This window comes from Myotis daubentonii, chromosome 1 (genome assembly GCF_963259705.1).
Source record: "Myotis daubentonii chromosome 1, mMyoDau2.1, whole genome shotgun sequence".
NCBI lineage: Eukaryota > Metazoa > Chordata > Mammalia > Chiroptera > Vespertilionidae > Myotis > Myotis daubentonii.
Window position 1 is genome coordinate 19,881,272 of NC_081840.1, and position 23,530 is coordinate 19,904,801.

The following is a 23,530-nucleotide window of genomic DNA, read 5'->3' on the forward strand; positions in this document are numbered from 1 at the left end:
TTTTTAAATATATTTTATTGATTTTTTACAGAGAAGAAGGGAGAGAGATAGAGAGTTAGAAACATCGATGAGAGAGAAACATCGATCAGCTGCCTCCTGCACATCTCCCACTGGGGATGTGCCCATAACCCAGGTACACGCCCTTGACCGGAATCGAACCCGGGACCCTTCAGTCTGCAGGCTGATGCTCTATCCACTGAGCCAAACCGGTTTTGGCCATTTTTAATTTTTTGAGGTAACTCCATACTGCTTTCCACAGTGGCTGCACCAATATGCATTCCCAACCAACAGTGCACGAGGGCTCCCCTTTCTCCACATCCTAGCCAGCACTTGTTGTTTGTTGATTTATCGATGATAGCCATTCTGACAGGTGTAAGATGATATCTCATTGTGGTTTCAATTTGCATTTCTCTGATGATTAGTGATGGTGAGCATCCTTTCATATGTCTATTGTCCATCTGTGTCCTCTTTGGAGAAGTGTCTATTCAGGTCTTTTGCCCATTTTTAAATGGGTTTATTTATGTATTTATTTAATTTTTTTGTGTGTGTTGAGTTTTATAAGTTCTTTATAAATTTTGGAAATTAACCCTTTATTAGATGTATTATTGGCAAATATGTTCTCCCATTTAGTGGGTTGTCTTTTCTTTTTGTTGATGGTTTCCTTCACTATGCAAAAACTCTTTAGTTTGATGTAGTCCCATTTATTTATTTTTTTTCTTTTCTTTCCCTTACCCAAGGAGATATATCAGAAAAAATATTGCTATGAGAAATGTCTAAGATTTTACTGCCTATATTTTCTTCTAGGATTTTTATGGCTTCGACTCTAACATTTAAGTCTTTAATCCATTTTTAGTTTATTCTTTTGTGTGGTGTCAAAAGGTGGTCTAGTTTCATTTTTTGCACATAACTGTCCAATTTTCCCAATATTATTTATTGAATACACCAGTGATGATGAACCTATTACATGCATGTCAGAAGTGACACGCGAACTCATTTTTTTGGTTGATTTTTCTTTGTTAAATGGCATTTAAATATAGAAAATAAATATCAAAAATAGAAGTCTTTGTTTTACTATGGTTGCAAATATCAAAAAATTTCTATATGTGACACGGCACCAGAGTTAAGTTAGGGTTTTTCAAAATGCTGACATGCCAAGCTCAAAAGGTTCGCCATCACTGGAATACACTATCTCTAGTCCATTGTATGTTTTTGCCTCCTTTGTCAAATACTAATTGACTATAAAGGTATGGATTTATTTTGGGGCTCTCTGTTCTGTCCCATTGATCTATATGTCTATTTTTATGCTAGTACCATGCTGTTTTGATTATTATGGCCTTTCGTATAGTTTGATATCAGGTAGGGTGATTCATCCAACTTTGTTCTTCTTTCTCAATATCATTCACCAGGTTAGGGAAGTTTTCAGACATTATTTTTTCAAATAGGTTCTCGATCCCTTGCTCTCTCTCCTCCTTCTGGTGCCCCTCTTATGTGGATGTTGTTATGCTTCATGTTGTCCCAAAGGTCCTTTAAATTATCCTCATTTTTAAAAGTCTTTTTGCTGCTCTGATTGTGTGTTTTTTTCTACCTTGTCTTCCAAATCACTGATTCCATCCTCTGCTTCATCTACCCTGCTGCTTATTCCTCCCATTATTTCAGATATGGTATTCTTCATTTCTGACAAGTACTTTTTATGGTTTCTTTATCCTTTTTCATGCTGTTGAGCATCCTTATAATCATTATTCTGAACTGTGTATCTGATAAATTAGTTACTTCTACTTCATTTAGCTCTTCTTCTGGAGAATTATCTTGTTCCTTCATTTGGTGCCTGTTCCTTTGTTTCTCCATTTTGGCTGCCTGTTTGTGTTTGTTTCTATGTATTAGATAGATCTGCTATGACTCCCAGTCTTGGTAGGGTGGCCTTATGTAGTAGGTGAGCTGTGGGACCCAGTGAGGCAATCTCTCTGATCACCAGAAATGGGTGCTCTAAGAATGTCTCTTGTGCACATTGTGTGGGTCCTCCTATTGTAATTGAGTTTTGATTGCTATTGACCCATTAATGCATGGGCTCAACACTCGGGCTGGCTGACAGTGAAGCTCAACCTGCAACACAGCCTGCAGGCTGCTGTGCAGGTGCTGATCACACGAAATGGCATTTGTCTCAGCAGGTTCTGGTGCCTGCCAATATCTCCCTGTGGATATGCTGCTTGTGAAGCTTATTGGCTCCTGCTCTGTTGTTGTCTGAAGCTGGCCACTAGGTGTGTTGGCCTGGGCCTCTTTGGAGGGACTCTGGTGCAGGACAATGTCAGATACTCTCTGTGATTGGCCCTGGGCAACCTGTTTGGAGCTATCAGCAATCCAGTTTATGGCTCCCTCTACTGGGCCTGGCTACATGTGGAAAGGACCAAGCTGCAGGCCAAGGTTTGCTTTTACTAGTCCCAGGCCCAGGAGCTGGAGAGGCAAAGATTCAAAGCACCCATAGATCCGCCTCTGCCTGTAGTCTGTCTATTAGTCTCAGTCACTTATGAGTCTCTGGCTATAGTCCTCAGCAGGGCATAAGCTCCACAGGGTGGGGTGAGAGGGATTCCAACAGGTAGGGCTATTCCTTCCCCCCAGGCTAATGCTGCATGATGGGAAAGGTCTGCCTGAGAAAGATGTCCTCTGCAGTATGAGGGAATGACTCAGCACAGGGATCCAGGCAGCTGTCTTCTCAGCTCTCACCCCAGAGCCACTAACCTGGGACTCCTCACACAGCTCTCATCCACTCTTCCCTTCCTCTGCTGGAACCCAAGGTGAGTGGCCACAAACAAAATTTGTGCATTGGCCCTTTAAGAGGGTGCCTGCCTTTCTAGCCATCTCTCCTTGTCAGACAGCAACCCTGCTTCTTTTTCCTGCCAGATGTTATGTGGGCACCTTTCCCAGTTCTGGTGCTCTGGGATGGGGAGCCTGGTTTGAGGTTTAGACCCCAGACTTCTTACAGGGAACCCAGCAGCTGAGATATCCCTCCAGAACTTCAGCTGCTGCTGTGGGAGCCCTGCCAGCCCTCTCACGCCTCTACACTTCCAACCAGTCGCTATGTGGTCTCCTGGGTTGTAAGGCTTCTCTCCAGCTGGTCTCCAGTTAGTTATTCAGGGTGATTTTTTAATATTTTAGTTGTAATTCCAGTTTGGTCCTGGGAGAAGATCAGTGTGGTTCCCAACTAATCCACTGCCATATTGGACTCCCCCCTGGGTTCACCTTATTAATATTCAGAAACCTAAGATGCCAATTTAATCACTCATATAACCTTGACCAATAACTACCTAATTACCACCCTTTATGCTTTCTGGAAATATGCCTTGTAGAGTTTGATCTATGGAAACCATGGGACCCTTCACTTAAGGGCACAGGAAATGTCTGGCTATGTGATACTAATCCTATCCTCACCCTACCTAATGGTGGCAAGAGATCTACTTAACCCATTTGGGTCCTCAAGAGAAATCCCCAATCTCACCTCCTTTCTGTCCACTGCATTAAAAGAAAAAAAAAACCTGGAGAGAGAAAAAACCTGTGCCCTAAGAGAGGTACAAATGAATAAATAAAACCATTATTATTTCTTTAATAAATATTTTTATTGATTTTTAGAGAGAGAGGAAGGGAGAGGGAGAGAGAAAGAGAAAAATCAATGTGAGAGTGAAACATTGATCGGCTGCCTCCTGCACACCCTCCACCAGGGATCAAGTCTGCAACCTGGGCATGTCCCTGACCAGGAATGGAACCAGCAACCTTTTGGTGCATGGGCTGTTGCCCAACCAACTGAACCATACGGGTCAGGGCACCCTTTATTTTCAAACTCCGAGTTTGATGCAAAAGTATTTGGTTGGATTCAAAAATAGTTTTATCAAAAAAAGTTCTAAAAAAAACAAAAAACAAAGTGGTCTCCCATTTAGTCTAGTAAAAGCAATACTGAATAGGTTGCATCATATGAAATTTCCAGTATTTGACCTTGTTTAACTAACAAGTGGCAACTTTATATAGTTCATCCTAATATAAATTTTTTCACATACATTCTTAGTTCATTCTCACACCTGTGAAGTAGGTACCCTTCTCCCTCCACCCACCCGACACACACGTTTACAGATGACAAAAGCACAGAGAGGTCAAAGAACTTGTCCAATAATATCAACTTCTTCGTAAATGATTCAAACGTGTGGCCGACTCCAGACCCAGGTTGTAATCTCTGTGATGCACTATTCAAAACACTGCAGAGTCCTGGGCCGTGCTATTGGGGATAGAAGCAGTTTCTCAGAAATAAGCCCCTAAGAGTTTCACTATGGCTAAACCCAGATCCCAAGTCTCAGCCCTGTGTCAGGTTTCCTGGCCATCCTCCCCAGCGCCTCGAGAGCTTCCATCCCTACCTTGAAACTGAGGCAGACTGTGCGCCCTCCTACCTTCCTAATGCTCCTCACTAACCTGCCCAGTCCCCATCCATTCTCGCTTGCCCTGTGTCACCAAGCTCACATCCCCTAACAGCCCCTATCTAAGCCACTAAAATTGTCATCGCCCCTCGAGTTCCTGATGTTTACCATAACAATGAGGTGTTATTCCATGCCCTACCGGCGAGGATCCCTGCACTGGGGAGAGTGGCAGTCCCACTGTCAGATCCGGAATAAAACTAAGTGACACCAGCAGCAGGGCAGGATCTACTGGCCACTCCCTCAAATATGGTTAGCAGCTGTCTTTCTGGGGCTTTAACCTGTAGGGGCTCAAAAAATATTAACACTTTTCCTCCCACTCGCTAAGTTCTGGGTGGGCTAATAATCAAATGACCAGAGACAGATTAACAGGAGAAAATAAAAAATTTAATAACGTGTATGGGGAATTCACATAAGCATGAAATCCAGAGACAGTGAAGCAACACTGGGTATATAAGACATTTTGGACAGTGGAGAAAAGAGGTGGGTGGGTGGGGGGGCCGCGGACAGGCGTCTTAGATTTCAGAAGTGAGACTAGGTGGTTTACAGGTAGTTGAGGAAGAGTGGGACACATGTACCTAAGAAGCCCCCTCTTTACCATCCTTCAATCAAATTAGGCTAAGGCAGCATCCTAAGATCTCCTTCCTAAAACAGGTTTTTCCGCCTGAATCTCGCGGGCAGGAGAGGGGGAGACATAAAGGTTCTGAGTCTTGTTTCTTAATAAACAGCTTAAAGTCAATAGCCCAAAAGGCAGCTTCGGGGCTGCAAAACTTCGGTTCCCTTCAATCCTCCATCCGAGTCTCAGCGCACTCCTGGTTTGAAGTGTTCTGAGGACAGACACCCTGAGAAAACTGGGTGCAGGACGGCAGGTGTTTCTCTGGTCTCCATGCCCCGCAGGGGAGCTGGAAGTCCGGGGGTTACTTCCAGGCCTTCCTCCCCACGCAGACCTACCTGGAGTCATAAACATTTTGCCCATAATCTGAGGGGTCCCGCGTGGGTCCGCGGCGAATCCCTTAAGCGCTAGGCCCTGGCTCTCCTCGCGCCCCAACGTCGCCGTGGGAGGGGGAGCGCCGGAGGGGAGAGCGACCTCGCGGGAGTCCTCGCCCCGGGCTGGGGAGCGCCTGCCGGAGGGCTACAAACTCCCCAGTACAAGAATTTGCTTGGGGCTGCGATGACGATGACGACGGCGGCGGCGGGGACAGAGGGTGGGGAGGGGGCCAGATCAAAGGAAGCGCGGAGGAGCCAGACTCCCGAGAGGGCGGGGACCCCCGGGCGCTGACCCCAAGAGCTGTGAGCGCTCGGTGCCTGGGTCTTGGGCCGGAGAGGGCGGCGCGCCGCTCGCCCCCGCCCCGCCCCGCGCGCCCCCGCGCCCCCGCGGCCAGGCTGAGCCGTTGCCCCCGGGCTTCCCGCCCCTGGAGGCCGGGAGCCGGCAAACTTCGGCGGAGCAGAGCGCATCGAGAGGCACCGGAGGAGCGGCTTTGGAGAGCCACGATGCCTCGGTTCCCCAGCAGAGCAGGGCTGTTCTTCGGCGCGGTGCTGCTGGCAGCGCTGCTGGCGGAGGGATGGGGTCTCCCCACGAAGAAGCCGAGGGGTTCCCGACTCCGGAGCCAAGCGAGGCTGGCGGAGGTGAGTAGCGGGCGCGGGGCTACGTGCTTGGTCCCCCTCCCGGCACGTCCGCTCTGGCCGCTCGGGGAACGCGGCCGGGACAGAGCAGCGGCCGCCCCGGGCGAGGGCTGTGCCGGGCGAGGACCAGGTGCATGGGGCCTCAGGAGCCCCCACTCCTGGGCTGTGTGGCGCGCAAGCCTGGGGAGCAGCTTCCCTTCTGTGCCGAGTGAGGAGCGTAGACACCCCGGAAAGGCCCGGCGTCCGCTCGTCGCCTGGCCCTGAGCGCACGTCTCCTGCAGCCGCGCTGGCCAGGTGCGCCCTCCCTCCCGAGGGTGCGAGGGTGGCAGAGGAGTTGCTGAGGTTCAAACGGTCAAGGTGCAGCCTCTTAAATCTGCAAAGGGTTTGGGCCCCTTTGGGCATGAATTGAGACAAGGTGAGGTAGTAAGTGGGGTCCTCCAACTTGCGGGGTGTGAGTAGTCCGCCAGGGAGGGACCTTTATATTATTATGAACTTAGAAAAGCAGAAGGGATCACACAGACATCGGGAAGCACTTTCTGGGTGGCCTGAGAGTGGGCCCTAGGGGTGGGTGTAGGACAGGGGTGAGACCTTAAAGTGATGTTAGTCGTGGAGAGAAACCATAGTCTGTTGAAACCTGTGTCTGCTGTCACCGGGGGATCAACAGTCCAGCTGTTCCTTCCTGGACTGGAGTGGACATTCATCCCCATCAGGACAAAACCTGCTGGACTCGTTCCAAGGTATGCAGGAGTGGGCCTGCGTGGGAGGGGTCCTGGCCCCTCCTCTGCTCTGAGCTGTTCTTGGAGGAGGTCAGAGCAGTTCTTCCCATTTTCCGGGTGAGGGCACTGAGGGGCCCAGACAGATGTGCTGGAGATTGGTGAGTGAGTGAGAGCCGAGCTTGGGACACACTATTAGTGCCAGGCTGCTGAGGCCCTCCGGGGGCATTGGGGCCAAAGGCACTTCAGGGGGATCTGTGTGGACCAGGGTCTGTCCATCTTTTTTCATTACTGCCCCCCCCCCCTCCAAGGAGCCTTTATTTATTTTTAAAATATATTTTTATTGATTTCAGAGAGAAAGGGAGAGGGAGGGGGAGAGAGAGAGAGACATCAGTCATGAGAGAGAATCATTGATCAGGAATCAGACTGTGACCTCCTGGTTCATAGGTAGATGCTCAACCACTGAGTCACACTGGCCAGGCTAAGGAGCCTTTTAGGCATTTTTTTCCAAGTGCTCCCCCCCAACCCCCATGAAAGTTTAATAACACAGATAAACCGTTCAGGTACCATGGCCCTTTGGAGTGGTACAAACCATTGTAGCATCTAAGATTTTATTTTTTATTTTTTGGCCCCTGAGATCCAATTTTCCCCCTGTTGAGATGCACTACTGTCGTTTTGGTCATATAATTCTTTGTTGTACATTGCAGGGTGTTTAGCAGCATCCCAAGCCTGTTAGATGCCTATTGCATTCCCTCCCTGACAGAGCCAGACTTTGCTAAATGTCCCCTGAGGGACACCATTGGTTGAGAACCCACTAGTCTAGAGCAACTAAACAGCCTCTGGCTAGTCCCACCTCCTAATGAGAGATGACAGTGGTCATAAATTAATTACATTGGCAGTTTTTCTACTCATTTGGCTACTTTCTATTTTAGTCTTACTGCTTTGTATTGTAATTATTTTTAGTAGGTTTGCCAGATCTTCCTCCAGCGGAGAGGATGAGTTATTTCAGAGCCAAAGTCATATCCCCAGTCCCAGTAGGGCCTGGATGAGCCCTCAACATGTTAAAGCAAATTAGTGCCATGAAGGAAAAAACAGAGCTTGGAGCCCAGGGCCTGGGGTTCTGGTCCCAGGGGGTCATTAACTCCTATGTGAGTTTTCCTGACATTTAAAATGAGGGGGCAGGCCCTAACTGGTTTGGCTCAGTGGATAGAGCATTGGCCTGCGAACTGAAGGATCCTGGGTTTGATTCCAGTCAAGGGCACATGTCCAGGTTGCGGGCTTGATCCCCAATAGAGGGCGTGCAGGAGGCAGACAATGGATGATTCTCATAATTGATGTTTCTATTTCTCTCTCCCTCCCCCTTCCTCTTTGAAATCAATAAAAAAATTTTTAAATGAGGGAGTTAAGTTGCCCTGGGCTGCATGGGTTAGTGCAGTGATGGCAAACCTATGACACGCATGTCAGAGGTGACACGCAAACTCATTTTTTTGGTTGATTTTTCTTTGTTAAATGGCATTTAAATATATAAAATAAATATCAAAAATAGAAGTCTTTGTTTTACTATGGTTGCAAATATCAAAAAATTTCTATATGTGACAGTGTTAAATTAGGGTTTTTCAAAATGCTGACACACCGAGCTCAAAAGGTTCGCCATCACTGGGTTAGTGGTTAGAGTGTCCTGCCCCTTCCCCCACCCCCAGCACCCCAAAGATCCAGGGTTTGATTCCCACTCAAGGGCACATACCTGAATTCCGGGTTCCCTGCCCTGCTGGGGCACATGCAGGAAGCAACTAATCGATGTGTCTCTCTCACACCCATGTTTCTCTCTCTTTCCCTCCCCCTCCATCTCTCCCTCCATCCCTTACACTCACTTTAAAAATCAATGGGAAAAATACCCCCAGGTGAGGATTAATAACAACAACAAAAGTGAGGGGCTAAGTCATCTCCTACACATCAAAGGTGTTAGTTAAGGAATTGTTGAGAGGATGCAGACTGCTATTCAAAGGGCCTTGGTCAGAAATGACCAACTCAAAGACCTTGATGAAGAAACTGAAGAACATATGGAAACCCATCAGATCTAAAGGTGTAGGATGCCTGAGGGGGAGTGAGCATTCCCTGGGCCTTGCAGAGTTGGTACAAAGACTTTAGTGATGTTATTCCACTGTCACACCATTCTGACTTGGGCATTATTCCCCTTTTCCAGATGAGAAAACTGAGGTGCAGAGATGTTAAACCTCGCTGGGATGGGGAGCCAGGTCTGTCATTTCAAGAGCTACCAGTCCACTGAGGACCTTTTGGTTTATCTTTGCATGCCATGCCCCAGCCCTCTCATTCAGTTTGAAATCATCAGCATCGTGAACAAAACATGCCACCCCCTCTCTGGGCAGGCCTATTGCTGAGACCCAGTTTGCTCCTACAGCACACATACATGGGTGGCACCGTCGTTGCCAGGGGCTGGGGCCAGGCAGTTTGTTACAAGGGTGCTGGACAGGCAAAGAATGACACAGCTCTGCGCATTGGGTGTCTTCTGTTCTGGTTAAGATCAGACGAGCACCCGACAGCCACTGTGCCTAGCATTTTGTGTTTCTTGTCTTGTTATCCTCATTATAGGGACGAGGAAACTGACAGTGGATCCAATAACTAACCTACAGCCACACAGCTAGTAAGTGGTGAGCCAGGATGCAGACCCAGCTTTGCTTAATTCTACAGCCCTGGGCTGTAGTCTGGCACGCACCACTTCCTAGGCAGGCAAGGAAAAACCTGGGGGGGGGGGGGTTTGGGTACTTTGGGCATAGCTTGGGCCACGCTATTAGTGTGCAATAGAGCAGCCGTCGCCAACCGGTGGTCCGTGGACCACGGTGGTCTGTGAGGTCCGAAAGGTTGGCGACCGCTGTGATAGAGGGTGATGAAGATCAGAATGGGCAAGAGAAGAACTGAGCGGTCCTCTCTTCCAGGCTGCAAGGACTGTCCTGAATGAAGGGGTCCCTTGTGGGGCAGAACTGGGGAGATTCCTGCAGCAGCAGCAGAATGAGTCTCCACTCTATGCCCTGGCCAGTGTGGCACACTGGGTTGGGCATCATTCCGTGCACTAAAAGGTTGCTGGTTCCATTTCTGGTCATAGCACATGCCCGGGTTGTAGGCTCAATCCCCAGTAGGGGGCGTGCAGGAGGCAGCCAATCGGATGACTGTTTCTCTCTCCCCCTCCCTTTCCCTTCCTCTTTCTCTTTAAGCTACATAAAAAATGAAGAGCTAAGCTCAGAGGAAGGAGCCTCCAAGCCTGGGACCGGCATGCACAGGATAGGCGTGTTTAGTTAGCACCTCAGTCCTGGTCCATTGTCCAGCCAGTTGCCTGGCACAGGGGCTGGATGGCAGGAGGGGCATTGTGGGGTGAAAGGTCTCACCTGCCAGGTGGGTGACACTGAGAAGCAGGTGTTTTCCTGCAGCTTGGCCTCTGACCCTCAGAGGGGAACCGGGTCTCCGTGATGCCGAGCCTGTGGTCTGGCCTCATTCCTCCTCCAGACCATTCTTCTTGCTCTTAGAGTTCGGGACTCCTGGAGAGCTGGTTGTGGGAGAGAGGGAAGAACAGGAACGGGCAGGCGCCTGGAGGCTTGGCTGCTCATGGTCCCAGGCAAGTCCCCAACCTCACTGGCTCTCAGTCTCCTCATCTCCTCCTCCCTTTGGCTCCTCATTGGCATGTTATGAGGATCAAAGGGAAAATGGATGTGAAAAGAAGAACATCCTGTTCTAGCTCAGAGCCATCTGAGCTCACTCCCCCTCAGAGCCCTTGAGTTTTGTTCATCACACACTCAGGCCCCCAGAGTGGCAGGCAGTGAGCCAGAGGTGCAGCCCCTGCCTGGAGTTGGCAGAGCACGAGGGTTAAGAGCACAGAGTCCAGCCAGCCCACCTGCCTCAAATCCTGCTCTGCCAGCCCCCTCTGACCCCAAGCACGTAACTTCACCTCCGATCCTTGACTGCCTCGTCTCTTAAGTGGGGAGGATGCTAGTACCTGCCCAAGGAGGTTGGAGTCAATACATACAGAGAGCTTGACCGGACCCGCTGCATGGTTTGTGAGGCCCAGTGCAGAATGAGAGTGTGGGCCTCTGAGCATTTCACAATGGCGACAGCAGAGCATAAATCATAGGTCACACAGCCTGAGCCAGCCCTGGTGCTGGGAGGGTGTCTCTGTCAGGAGTACTCTGATTACAGGGAGGAGCCAGGGTGGGCTGGGTGAGGCTGGTCCACACCAGCCAGGAGAGTGAAGGAGTGAATTCCAGTCCCCTCCCTCTGCCCGTGGTCCGCCAGCCTGGCCGAAGAGGCAATTGCTGTTGAATGCTGGGTGACTGTGTGCGCAGCTTGTCTCTGTATGGATGGGCTCGGGCCTCAGCAGCTGGGGCTGCGGGGAGGGGAGGTGCTGGCCTGCATCTGGCAACTGGATTTCATTATCTGGAACAAGTTCCCAACCCTGAGGCAGAGAGGAGCAGGGAGAATGGAGGAACTGGAGGGGCTGAAACAGGTTAGCAGGCAGGTGCGTGCAATGCAGGAAGGCTTTTTGGGGATGAGGGCTCTTGTGTTAACTGGGAACACATGGGTCAGGGCTGCTGGCCAAGCCTGGGAGGGCACATGTAAGGGTGTGTGTGTGTGTGTGTGTGTGTGTGTGTGTGTGTGATAGAAAATGGAGATATAGCTCAGTACAGGCATGTCCCGTTTTTCGAAACTTTACATTGCGCCTCTTCACTTTTACAGAACTCACATCAGTACCTGTTTTTGCTAACTGAAAAAAGATCCAAGAGGATTTTTGCTTTTATGAAAAAAGGGGGAACATATAGCAGCAATAAAAATATGGTAGGAAATATTTTTTTAAAAGGTGGAGGGAGGAAGCAGGTTTGGCTCAGTGGATAGAGTGTCGGCCTGTGGACTGAAAGGTTCCGGGTTTGATTCGGTCAAGGGCATGTTCCTTGGTTGCGGGCACATTCCCAGTAGGGGGTGTGCAGGAGGCAGCTGATCGATGTTTCTCTCTCATCGATGTTTCTAACTATCTCTCTCCCTTCCTCTCTGTAAAAAATCAATAAAATGTATTTTTTAAAAAAATAGCGTTCCGATTTTGTCTTGCCGCAAGCCCTCCCAAGCAGCGAAAGAGCCACTGCTTTTATTACGTTAGAGTTTGTTTCGGTTTGGGGGGTCTGGCAAGGCTGGAGACTTTCCATGTGAATGAATGGTCATTGCTTCTTCACCTTATACCATTTCTCCTTGTGAAAGGTTTTGTAGGAAAGCCCTACTTTCAGATAGTGGGGAGAACCTGTGTAAATTCTACATCTCAAGACTCTCTGGGTAATGATTCCATCCCCCTCCCACCACCAAAGAATGGAGTTGCATATTTGTGCCTGCGTGAAACTCCACGTGCAAGCTTAACAGGTGGGGGCAGTGTCCTGGGGGCACGACAGGTGTTCTTACACAGGCAGGCGGAGCCTCAGAATATTGTGGAACATACCTGCCCAGGTCCTCCATCAGCTGTGGCAGGTGGAAGGTCTTCAGACCAATTAAGATGTAAAGAGCTGACACAGTGCCTGGAGAAAGAGGCACCTCTTCTCTCTTCCCTCTCAGAACCATCCGTCATCACTTCTAAGTAACATTCACCAGTTAACTGCCACACGATACTTTGAATTTAATTAAAAAGGGTCTAATTAAAAAGGGTCCGCTGCTTGCGTCTATAGACCCGTATGGCATACAAATGGTTCATTGCATGCTTGCCACATATGAGGCACCTCATGAGACAGGGATGGTGTTTCCTAATTGACACAGGGAGAAACTTGGGCAGATGAAGTAAGCTGCCCAAGGCCACACAGCTCGTTACCACCAAGTTCAGCTGCCAGACAAGATGATGATAGTGGGTGTGCTTTGTAAATGCAGAGGTGGTTGCACCGATGCATGGAGTTGAGATCAGGCAGAGCTGAGTTTGAACCCAAGCTCTGCTATTGTAACCTTTGAGACTTTACGTAAATCCTTACCCTCTCTGGGCCTCCATAGCCTCCTCGTTCACATAGTCCCACTCATTCCTCAGGATGCTGGCATTCATTTCAGCCCTCAGCAGTGATTTATTGAGCTCCTACAATATACCAGGCACCGTGCTAGGCACAGGATACAGCGTGAACAAAGCAGACAGAAATTCCCACTTTCACGGAGCTTACACTCTATTTGGAGTGGGTGGCAGAAGGTACGTAAAAGGCCTGGCCCATATGTGGTTAGACAGGGGTCACAGGTCATGGCTCTGGGGCTCAGCCCATGTGCCCTCAGGCCTTCCAGTTGCCAGTGTCCAGCTGCCTGAGGGTGTTCACTGACTGGCACTAGGGACGGCTCTGAGCTGTACATGGCAAGCCCGATGTACCTGCCTGGAGAGCAAACTCTCCTCCATCCCAGCAGCCCTTAGCCAACGACTAGCAGAGTGGGTAGCAGACAGCCCAGCTCCCCTTCTCTGGGGATAACGGAGGCATCCAGGGGGATTGAGCTCCAGTTGCCCACTGTGGTCACCAGCCAGATGGAGCATTCTTTTTTAAAAAATATATATTTTTATTGATTTCAGCAGAGGAAGGAAGAGGGAAAGAGAAAACATCAATGATGAGAGAGCGTCATTGATTGGCTGCCTCCTGCATGCCCCCAACTGGGGATCGAACCTACAACCCAGGCATATGCCCTGACCAGGAATCAAACTGTGACCTCCTAGTTCATAGGCTGATGCTCAACCACTGAACCACACTGGCTGGGCATGATGCAACATTCTTTATTAGCTGCCTCCCTTCCCTGATTTGCTCTCTCCTCCACCCTTCCACCCCCGCCACAGTGTCTCCTGGGATCAGATCACGTGCCACTTGCCCTCGAATCCTTGTGTCTGGTTCACCTCTGAAGGAACCTAAATTAAGACCGGATGTCGTCCCCCCCACCGCTCCCTGCTCCACACCCCAGAACCCCCAGGGGCTGGTGCACCGAGCAGGAGGCTCCACAAAAAGGGTGGCCTCTGTGGCTGGGATGTGTAGCCAGGGCTTTCCATGGCTTTTCTTCATCACCTGGTCCGACCGGGCACCAGGGAGAGCTGGAATTGACCATCCTCAGCACCTGCGAGATTCCAGCTCCTGCCCATCACCTTTCCCATTTTATAGAGAAGGACACTCACAGAGGTGATGTGCCCCGCCAGGGTCCCGCAGTCCAGATGCCAGCCACCGCCAGGATTCAGACCCAGGCAGCCTGACCCTCGAGCAAGAGAGACTGCAGGGCCAGGCTGAGATGGGGCCACAGCTGCCCTGGGACCAAGTGATTTGTGCAGGAGCCTTGGAGCCAGGCATCTGCATACCACAGAAGGGGAAGTCAAAGGGGAGAGACTTTTTTAACCCAAGAAAAGAGAGTGAGAAACTAGACTGATTAAGCCCCAGATCTGTGAAGGGGACTCTCAGTGCTCCCGCCTATAGTGTTAGAGCATAATGGTTCAAATTCTATATGTCTGTGTGCCCTCAGGCAAGTTACTTGCCCTCTCTGTGCTTTAGTCTCCATTGTCAAAATGGGAATGGCAGGAGCACCTCCCCTGAGGGCTATTGGAAGGATGAAACAAATGATTAAGTGTTTAGAATAGTGGTTGGCACACAGTCAATGCTGTGGAAGTGTTTGATAAATGAAATTCTGACTCCAAGAGACTCTGGGTAGGAATTATCCTAATTTTACAGATCAAGTTGAATGAGCTCGTGAGAGGCAGAGCTTGGATTTAAACCCAAGCTGGTCTGACTTTCCAGAACCCATGTTTCTCAGCCTTACCACACTGCCCAGGTGAGATGGGAGGTGGGCTCAAGGCTGTGACAGGGTTCAGAGTAAGCTCATGGCCCCTGAGGCTTATAAGGGTAGCTCTAAACAGTGCTCTTTCTGCTCTGGCATGAAGACTGGGCAATGGCTGCAGCCTGGAGGTAGGTGGACGGCCCCAGTGTCCCACTGTCTGAGCAGATGGGCCCTGGAGCAGGAGTCAGAGACGACTAGGATCGACCTTTCACCTACTACCTGTGCTGAAGCAAGGATGATGCAGTGTGGACCCCGTGGGTACAGGCTGGTACGGGGAATTAGCTGGCAGCCAGCCATCCATACGAGCAGCCTGGAATAGGAAAAGGGACCAGACCCAGGTGGGCAGGCAGAGACAGACAGGCAGCTGTGGTCAGAGATGCTAGGGAATCCAGCCCCCACGTGGGCCGCTCGGGAAGGCCAGGCAGTGGGGAGCTCTGAGGGGAAGGGCCAAGGCCTGCTGCCACCCCAGAGGCCTTCCTGGGGCTTCCTTCTCTGACTTGTGCTGCAGGAGGCTGTTCTCCGATGACCACAGCCTGGGGGATTCTCGGGCAGGTGGCCTGCAAACTGCACTTTGGAACCGCTGCCTTCCCTCTCTGGGCCTCAGTTTCTTCTTCTGTAAAATGAGGAGGATGGACTGTTTCTTCCATGTGCAGAAACCTGATTTCAACCCTCCCCTCATGCCTCACATTGGCTCTTTGTCCAAGTGCTTTGTGGAAACAGCCCCACTTATCCTATGAGGCCTTAAAGCTCTCATGTTTGGATATACAGTCACGGCAAGTTTGTGATCTGGTCACACCCAGCCTTTTTTGGGTCCACATGGGGCAATCCCTGATCTCAGTCACCTCTCCTACCCCCCTCTCCCCCTTAGGTTTCAGCCTCCCCAGATCCAGGCTTTCCTAGGGAAGAGGAGAAGACCCCACTCCAGGCAGGGCCACAAAGACGCAGGCACTGGGTTGTCACTGAGCCAGCAGCTCTGACCCCAGAAGACACAGCCCCTCCTGGGACCCAGGAGGACACCTCCTTGGTGCTGGAGCTGCAGACGCTGCCAGGATTGGCCAACACGGACTTGAGTACCCCAAACCCCGATATCCAGGTGAGAGCTGCAGGAGGGCCATGGGCCCAGTGGGCACCAAGAGAGGAGCTGGGCTCAGGGGCTCAGCTCTGAGGTCAGGCGTCCTGTCCGGCCTTCCTTGGAGGTGCGGGTGCTGTGTGGGGTTGGAGAAGTTGACTCCCCATGCTGTCCCCATGGAGTTGTTGGGAGAGGACCCACTTCTCTGCTTTAAACTGCAGAGCCTGAGCAACTCATGTCCATAGCAAGGGATAAACAGCACCAACCTGGCAGCGCTGTCATGGGGACCAAATGAGCGGAGACTGCTTCTTGAGCTGCAAGGGACGCTGGAAATCTCGGGGGAAGCCTTGTGGAAAAGCCTGGAGGTCTGATCCCCACCCAGGCTCAACCGCTTATGCAGTCCCCTGAGGGGTTGAGTACAGTGGGTGGGGATCGACATGCCCCACTGCCAGTCCTGAATCCCTAATGGTAATAATTCTGCATTTTTGTGTAGCATCTACAGTTAGAAAACACTTTCACTGAAAGAGAAAAGTGTAGAACATAACTATAAATTGTTTAAGAGTATGTGTGTGTGCACATGTGTGTATATATATGTAAAACTGGGAACGTTAATCCCCAAAATGTTCTCCATCGGTGATGGAAGGTGGGCAACGTTCACTGCTTCTTTAGATTTTGCTGTTTTCCCCCCAATTTTTTTCAGTGACCTCAGATTAATTTAACCCCAAATGATGTTTTTAAGGTTCACTTTTACAAAAATGATTTCATGTTTTGTTTTCCCTTCCACATGTGGTGAAAGAGAGCCCCTGCTCCCCCCCCTCCCCCCCCCTCCAGGGGCTGCCCTGGGGATGTGCTGCCTCTGCTCTCATTTTCTGGTTCTACAGGGGCTCAGGGTTGTAGTGGCCCCGGAGGCTGAGCAGCCTGAAAGCCGGTGAAGCCAGAATTCAAAGCCAGCTTCTCTGACACTAGTGGGTCTCTGCCCTGGCACCCGCTAGAGCCCCCATGCTTGGCCCCACCTGAGACCAGTTACACCCATGTCTGAGGTAGTGCTGGGGAGTCTAGGACCTTCAGGGGATTCTGACGCATAGCCAGGTCGTAAGCTGTGACCCTATGTGCCCGGGAGGCCAAGAAGGTTGGGCCTCTTCCTCCTGCCTTTGTCCTATTCCCTCTCCTTGGTGTCCAGCTCTGAGCCTCCCTCACTGACCGGCGTGGAGTCTGTCTCCCTGCAGGTGACCATCGAGGTGTTGGAGGACCCCCAGGCCAAGGTGGAGAAGGACGTGCTGGCCAAGCCAAGCAATTTCTGGCCCTTCGGCTGGCTGTCTACTGCCATGGAGACCTCCAGGTCCCTCCTCCGGGACTACTTGAGGGGTGAGGAGGCGGGGTCCAGTCTCAGGGACAGAGCCCCAAGAGAAGAGGAGGAAGCAGAGGAGGAGGAAGCAGAGGAGGAGGAGGAGTACCTTACAGGCTATGAGTACAGTGAGAGCGAGGACCAGGAGGACAGTGATGAGGAAGATGACAACAAGGAGCAAGACTGGCTGCACCCCTTCAGGGACTTCTACGGTGAGCACCTCCATCTTGGCATCCCTGGTTGCTGCCCTCCAGGTCCAGGGTGGAACTGGGGGTAGAGAGAGGGCTGAGAGCTTCCTGGGCAGGGGCAGCTAGGGAACCAGGAGCTTAGGCCTGTACAAACACCATCATCCGCTAAATGGTAAGTAACCTCACCCGTAGCTTGCAAAGTTTTTGCCCAAAAAACATTTGACCCTCACAACAGCTCTGAGATCCCCTAAGCAAAACCGACATATGAATATTATGTATATATATTCATATCTGTTAGTTTCCAACAAATTGCAAAATATTATAAATCCCACCACTCGCAACTGACCTCATTTCCAGACTATGAGGGTTTGAACCCCGACTCTGCCACCTACCAGCCGAGTGACATTAGGCAAGTTACTGAACCTCTCTGTGCCTCAGTTCCTTCCTCTGTAACAGTGGTTCTCAACCTTCCTAATGCCGCGACGCTTTAATACAGTTCCTCATGTAGTGGTGACCCCCAATTTCATTGTTACAAATTGAACATAATTAAAGCGTAGTAATTAATCACAAAACAATATGTAATTATATATGTGTTTTCCGATGGTCTTAGGTGACCCCTGTGAAAGGGTCGTTCGACCCCCAAAGGGGTCGCGACCCACAGGTTGAGAACCGCTGCTCTGTAAAACGGAGTCTAGCACAACCCTTACTACATAGGATTGGGTGTAGAGGGTATTAAGTCAGTTAATACAGTTAAAGTGCCTGCATGTAGTGAACACAGTATCCGCTATTTTGATTAGAAAACAATACGATATAGTCTGTTCAGAAAATATCACCTGGATCCTGCCAGCCCTCCAGGCAGCCATTTTTATTTTTGCACATTGTAGTTCAGGATTTCCTGGGTGCAGACCATCTCACACATATTTGCAGCCATTCTCCCTAGAGCCTTGTTGTTTTGTCATTGGATGGAGGTACCTATGATTAAGACTAAGTTATAGCAGCCTGTTCCCAATTTCACCAAAATAATATAAACTAACAGGCAGAATTTTCATGACTTTCAGCTTTTCTTCCATTTATTATCCTTAAACTCTTGGTGCCAGCCTGCTCGGGCCTGCCAGGAAGTGAGGAGAGCCCTGGCTGTGTCATTACTCTGGGTTTCCCCAGAGAGCCCTGGGCCCTGCACAGCCAGAGGGGTGTGGGTGCAGTCAAGGGTGTTCCAAGTCTCTCAGCAGGACCGGGCCCCTAACATGGGCAGTGGGGACATTTTTATATATATATATATATATATATATATATATATATATATATATATATATATATATATATATAAAATTTCAGAGAGGAAGGGAGAGGGAGAGAGAGAGAGAGAGAAACATCAATGATGAGAGAGAATCATTGATCAGCTGCCTCCTGCATGCCCCCTACTGGGGATCGAGCCTGTAACCTGGGCATGTGTGCTTGACTGGAATCGAACCTGGGACCCTTCAGTCTGCAGGCCGACGCTCTATCCACTGAGCCAGCTAGGGCAGGGACATTCTTTAATAACCCCAGGAGAGTATTGTCATCCTGGGTTTTGATTGACATAAAAACTACAGCTCAGAGATGGAGGGGGACTTGCTCAAGGTCACCCTGACAATGGCCAGATGGCCTCCAGCCCAGATACCGTTTCCTCTTTGTTGCTGTGTTGGCATAGGGTATGTGCTGGGGGTTGTGCTGCCTCTCTAGGGCCACCTCCTGCATTTGCACAGGTGTTCACTGCACAAAGGGTCTGAGAGGGGCTGAAATCTAGCCCCTGCTCCGTGCACTAGGCTTGGAGCCCTGCCACGGGTTGCATCCTCCTGAGAAATTTAGCAAAAGGCAAATATTCTCCAGTGCAGCCTGTGGGCTGTGCTCACTCACCCCGGCTCCTTGCCTTGACACAGATGATGAGCCTCCACGGGAGTGGGGCCCCTGGTCTCCTTGCAGCGGGAGCTGCGGCAACAGCACCCAGCAGAGGACCCGGCCCTGTGGCCTCGCCTGCACTGTCACCCAGACCAAGGACTGCGACCTGCCCCACTGTCCTGGTGAGACGAGCCACAGCTCCTGCACAGGGAGTGGCTTACACACCGTGCTTGGTCCCCTGGGAATGTGGGCATGTGAGCCTTACGCCAGGGTGGTCTTGGGAGAGGGGATGTGGGAGCTCACAAACATGGTGGTCCTGCCTCACCCCAGGCCTGTCCCAGATGCTGTGGGCACCAAGCGCCTAGGGAGGGCTGGGCTTCCCCATCGGGAGCACAGAGGTGCCTTGGGACCCCACCAGCCTGACCGCCTCTCTTCCCAAAGGCGCCAAGGACGAGGACCCCTTGGACTTACCCAGTGAGGAGTGGCCATTCCTGGCCCCCAATGCTACAGATATTCTGGACTCAGGTCAGTGGAGGGCTATTTTCTCTCTCTCTCTCTCTCTCTCTCTCTCTCTCTCTCTCTCTCTCTCTCTCTCAGCATTTCATGGGCAGAAATCTCACTTCCATCCATTGAGGCAGAGAGTACATTTTCCAACAGGAAGGTCAGCCTCCCCAGCAAGGGTGCCCTAGCGTGTGTGACCCCCCTGGACAGGCCCGTTGGCCTCCCCAGCTTTATATCCCTGCTGGGAAGGTCTCCATGCAGCTGAAGAGGTCTCCATAGTCTCCCTGGCAGCAGGATGGGAAGGGGACATTCTGGCTACTCCTGAGTCACCCTTTGAAGACTCCTGGGCAGGCTTTGTCTGGGAAGGGGGTGCTGCCAGAAGTGGGCCTGGGTCCAGAACTCTGGGACTTCTCCCTCCAGCAGCCCGGAGTAGGCCACGCCTCCACCAGCATGCACAGCATCTGGGTCCCTCGGTCTCACCTGCCCCTTGCAAGGAGCCAGGAGGCTGTGGATACCACCTCCCCCACCTGCCTGTGCAGAGGAGGCCCCTGCTCAGTGCCACAGCAACTCATGGTTTCAAGGGGTCAGAAGCCACATTTCCCAAGGCAGAGAGATGGGCGAGGGCAGCCACTGGGGGCCCAGAGTGGCAGAGTGACTCACCCAAGGGCATATGGCCTGAGAAAGGCCGAGTTAAAAACAAGAATGGGCCAGTGTGTAACATACAGGGTGGGACAAACGTAAGTTTCCAGTGTGCGTACCTAAAACGGTTTATTTTTGTACTGTTATTTATTAATTAGTGTATTATTTTCCATACAAACAAGTGCAAACCTACTTGTGCCCCACCCTGTATTGAAACATTTTCTTACCACTTGGTTTAACCGTTCTCCCTGCTCTCACCACCCAGCTCCTTCCCCAGGACCTTTCCTACCACCCAGCGTTGAAAGCACCAGCACCTTAGCAGAGCAGAGGCCATCTGGGCCCCTCCTCCAGCCCCTGGGCCTGCATCTATTTTAAACCAGGGCCTCTTGCTTCAGGTTGCCTGGTGTTGTGTGGGAGCCCCTGTCTGTCAGCAGTGGAGGTCAGGTCTGGGAGCTCTCAGTTCTGGCCCCTAAGGCCTTACCTGGCCACACCTTTGCCCCAGCTGGGGCTCTGGCCTCCTCTCCACCCATTGGCCTCACCCCCCACACCACGGGGCTGACCCAACTTCCCCCACTTCCCTGCCCTCTGCAGGTGTGGACCACTGTGAGAAGTGGCTGAACTGCAAGAGCGACTTCCTAGACAAGTACCTGAGCCAGGTGCTGCAGGACCTGCCCAGTTGCCCATGCACATACCCACCGGAGGCTGCGCACAAGATCATGAGCTTGCAGGACAAGCGGACCGGCCGCAGCGTCCAGTGGAGGGACGCCAGTGGCCCGGGAGAGCGCCTGGACATCTACAAGCCCACGGCAAGCTACTGTCTGCGCTCCCTGCTGTCCTCGGACAGCAGAACGCTGGCCGCCCAGCACTGCTGCTACGACTCCAGCTACCGGCTGCTGACCCGGGGCAAGGGCGCTGGCTCACCTCACCTCATCAGCAGTGAAGTCTCACCTGAACTGCACTTCAAGTTGGACAAGATGCCCTGGATCATGTGTAAGGGCGACTGGAGCCGCTACCACTCTGTGCGGCCCCCCAACAATGGCTGGGCCTGCCCTGACAACCCTCCCGAGCCGGAGTACCTGGCCCAGCTGCAGGAGGCCAAGGAGTACTGATGAGAGGGCTGCTGTGCTGAGCGCTTCCCTGGCAGGCCCCTGTCCCTGCCCCTGCCCAGGCTGGGTGAGTGTAAGGGCTTCGCCTGTGAGGCCTGTGGACTCCAGGCTGGTCAGCACCCAAGTGTTGGGTGGGGTTGGGGAAGGGTGTACAGGCTCAGGGTGAGGGGAGGAGCTCAGCCCCAGGGTCCCTGTGGGTGCAGCGGAAATCTGTGTCTGGGGGGGCTACCCTCCTGCCTGCTAAGAGGTGCTGTCCCACCCTGGCCGTTCGTTTCCCTCCCCCACCCGGGAGCTGGGCTCTCCTGCCCTGGTTCCGCACACAGGTGTGCGCCAGGCTCTCCACTCTCCACACAGCCTGGTTCCCAGGACCTGCGGCGAATCACTCAAACCCCCAGCCCCGAGGGCCAGTCCTTTCATCTCAGCCCCCACAGCTGCCCTTGGTCAGCCCTGGGTGACCAGCCCTCATTACCTCTGAGTGGCTGCACGTGGCCCTCTTGCCTGCTGGGAGCCACTGAGCAAAAGGGTTTTATCCTCAGCTCCGAGCTGCCTTTCGGCGGACACCACTTCAGTCCGGGGCTGAAGCTCTCAGTGGACAGGCAGGCTGAGGCGGCAAAGCCAGGGCAGGCTCCAGGCAGGGACAGGATCCCCAGGTCAGGTCCCCTTTGTCCAGCCCACCTGTGTTCTGTCCAGGTGGTGGGAGATGGCACTGCCCCACATGGGGGAGTGGCAGCTTGTCACAGCAGCCAGGCTTGGGGTGGATTTAGAACCAGCTCAGGAGGTGCGGCATGCTCCTGGTGCCCTGGTAAACAGTTCTCCGGGCAGGGAGAATCCTTGAATGTAGCATCTGGGCAATTTCTGTGGTGTAAATACTCCCACCATGGCCCATTCCAGGCTCCCATGGTGACGTCGTTGAATGTACTGAGCTCAGAGTTGGGGAGACAAGCACAGTCTGCTCCCCCCCGCACTCCTTGTGCCTCTTCCTACCTCCCCTCACCCCCAACCACACTGCCATGCCTTCCATGGGGCTGAAATGCTGAAGTCCCGGCCGTCCCTGCTCACAAAAGCCTCTGCAGGGTAGGGATTTCACTGCTGGCCCCCAGACAGCGGCCTCGAAGCTCTCGGGATCCTCAGCAATAAAGCACTTTACGTTCCAGTTCTGTCTGTCTGATGAATTTGTGGCCCAGCAGAACAGCGTGGCTTGGAAGGAGCTCCCAGCTCCCACGGGTTTCGTGTTTCGGGTTTCATTTGTGACTGCCTCACCCAGCTGGGCAGGCCGAGCTCCTGGGTGCAGGGATTTGACCAAACTCACACTCGCAAAGGGCTGCCTGGGAAGCACATTCACTCTAAGTTTTTTGGTCAAAGAGGTAAATTGCATTTACTTGGAGGAAGTGGCCCCACTTCCCCAGCTAACTTGCTGCAAGGGAATCCAGCACAGAGCTGCCCAAGGACATACCTATAGGATGGCAGAGATGGACCTGGCTCCTGCCTTAGTTGGCACCCTTACCAGACACTCCACTGTCACACCTGGCCTTTGGGAAGGGAAAGAGACGCGCCAAGGAAACAGAAAGTAGAATGAGGCAAGGTGTTTCCAAGCTGCCACTTGGAGAAGCCCAGAGAGCCACATGTTTCCCATTAGCATCACAGCTCGAGGTGAGTTTATTAGTCTGGTCCTGGACCACAGTCTAAAAATACTCCAGTGCAATTAGAATATTACAGGGTCAGAGAGGGCAGGATCTCAGGTCACCAGCTGGAAGCCAGGTTTACTGTCTCGTCTGTAAAATTCAATACAATTAATTAGCAAGGACATGTTTTAATTATTTTTTTAGCATAAACTTAAAAATAAGAGCCATCCCAGAGTCTGTTTTCACAGAAAACTGCAAATTCTCCTCCTTTCTAATGTAACTTGACACACACTGCTGTATAAATTTTTTAAAAAATATATATTTATTTTAGAGAGGAGGGGAAAGGGAGTCAGAAAATCAGTGATGAGAGAGAATCATTGATCACTGCCTCTTGCATGCCCCCTACTGGGGATCGAGCCCACAACCGGGGCATGTACCCTTGACTGGAATCGAACCCAGGACTCTTCAGTCCACAGGCCTACGCTCTGTCCACTGAGCCAAGCCAGCTAGGGCTGCTTTCTAAAGTTGATCTATACCTAATGGTTGTTTATTACCCAAACAGTACTTAGTCCCATTTTTA

The 23,530-nt window shown here is 51.6% G+C and overlaps 1 protein-coding gene across 1 annotated transcript; it reads left to right on the plus strand.

The window, feature by feature from the left end:
* Positions 1-5,887: 5,887 nt before the first annotated feature.
* On the plus strand, positions 5,888-22,469 carry ISM2 (isthmin 2). The gene is made up of 6 exons (XM_059678280.1): positions 5,888-6,077; positions 15,471-15,724; positions 16,852-17,228; positions 19,124-19,264; positions 19,524-19,607; positions 20,814-22,469. Exons 1-6 carry the CDS (start codon positions 5,943-5,945, stop codon positions 21,329-21,331), a joined length of 1,509 nt encoding a protein of 502 aa, XP_059534263.1. The 5' UTR covers positions 5,888-5,942; the 3' UTR covers positions 21,332-22,469.
* The last annotated feature ends 1,061 nt before the right edge of the window (positions 22,470-23,530 follow it).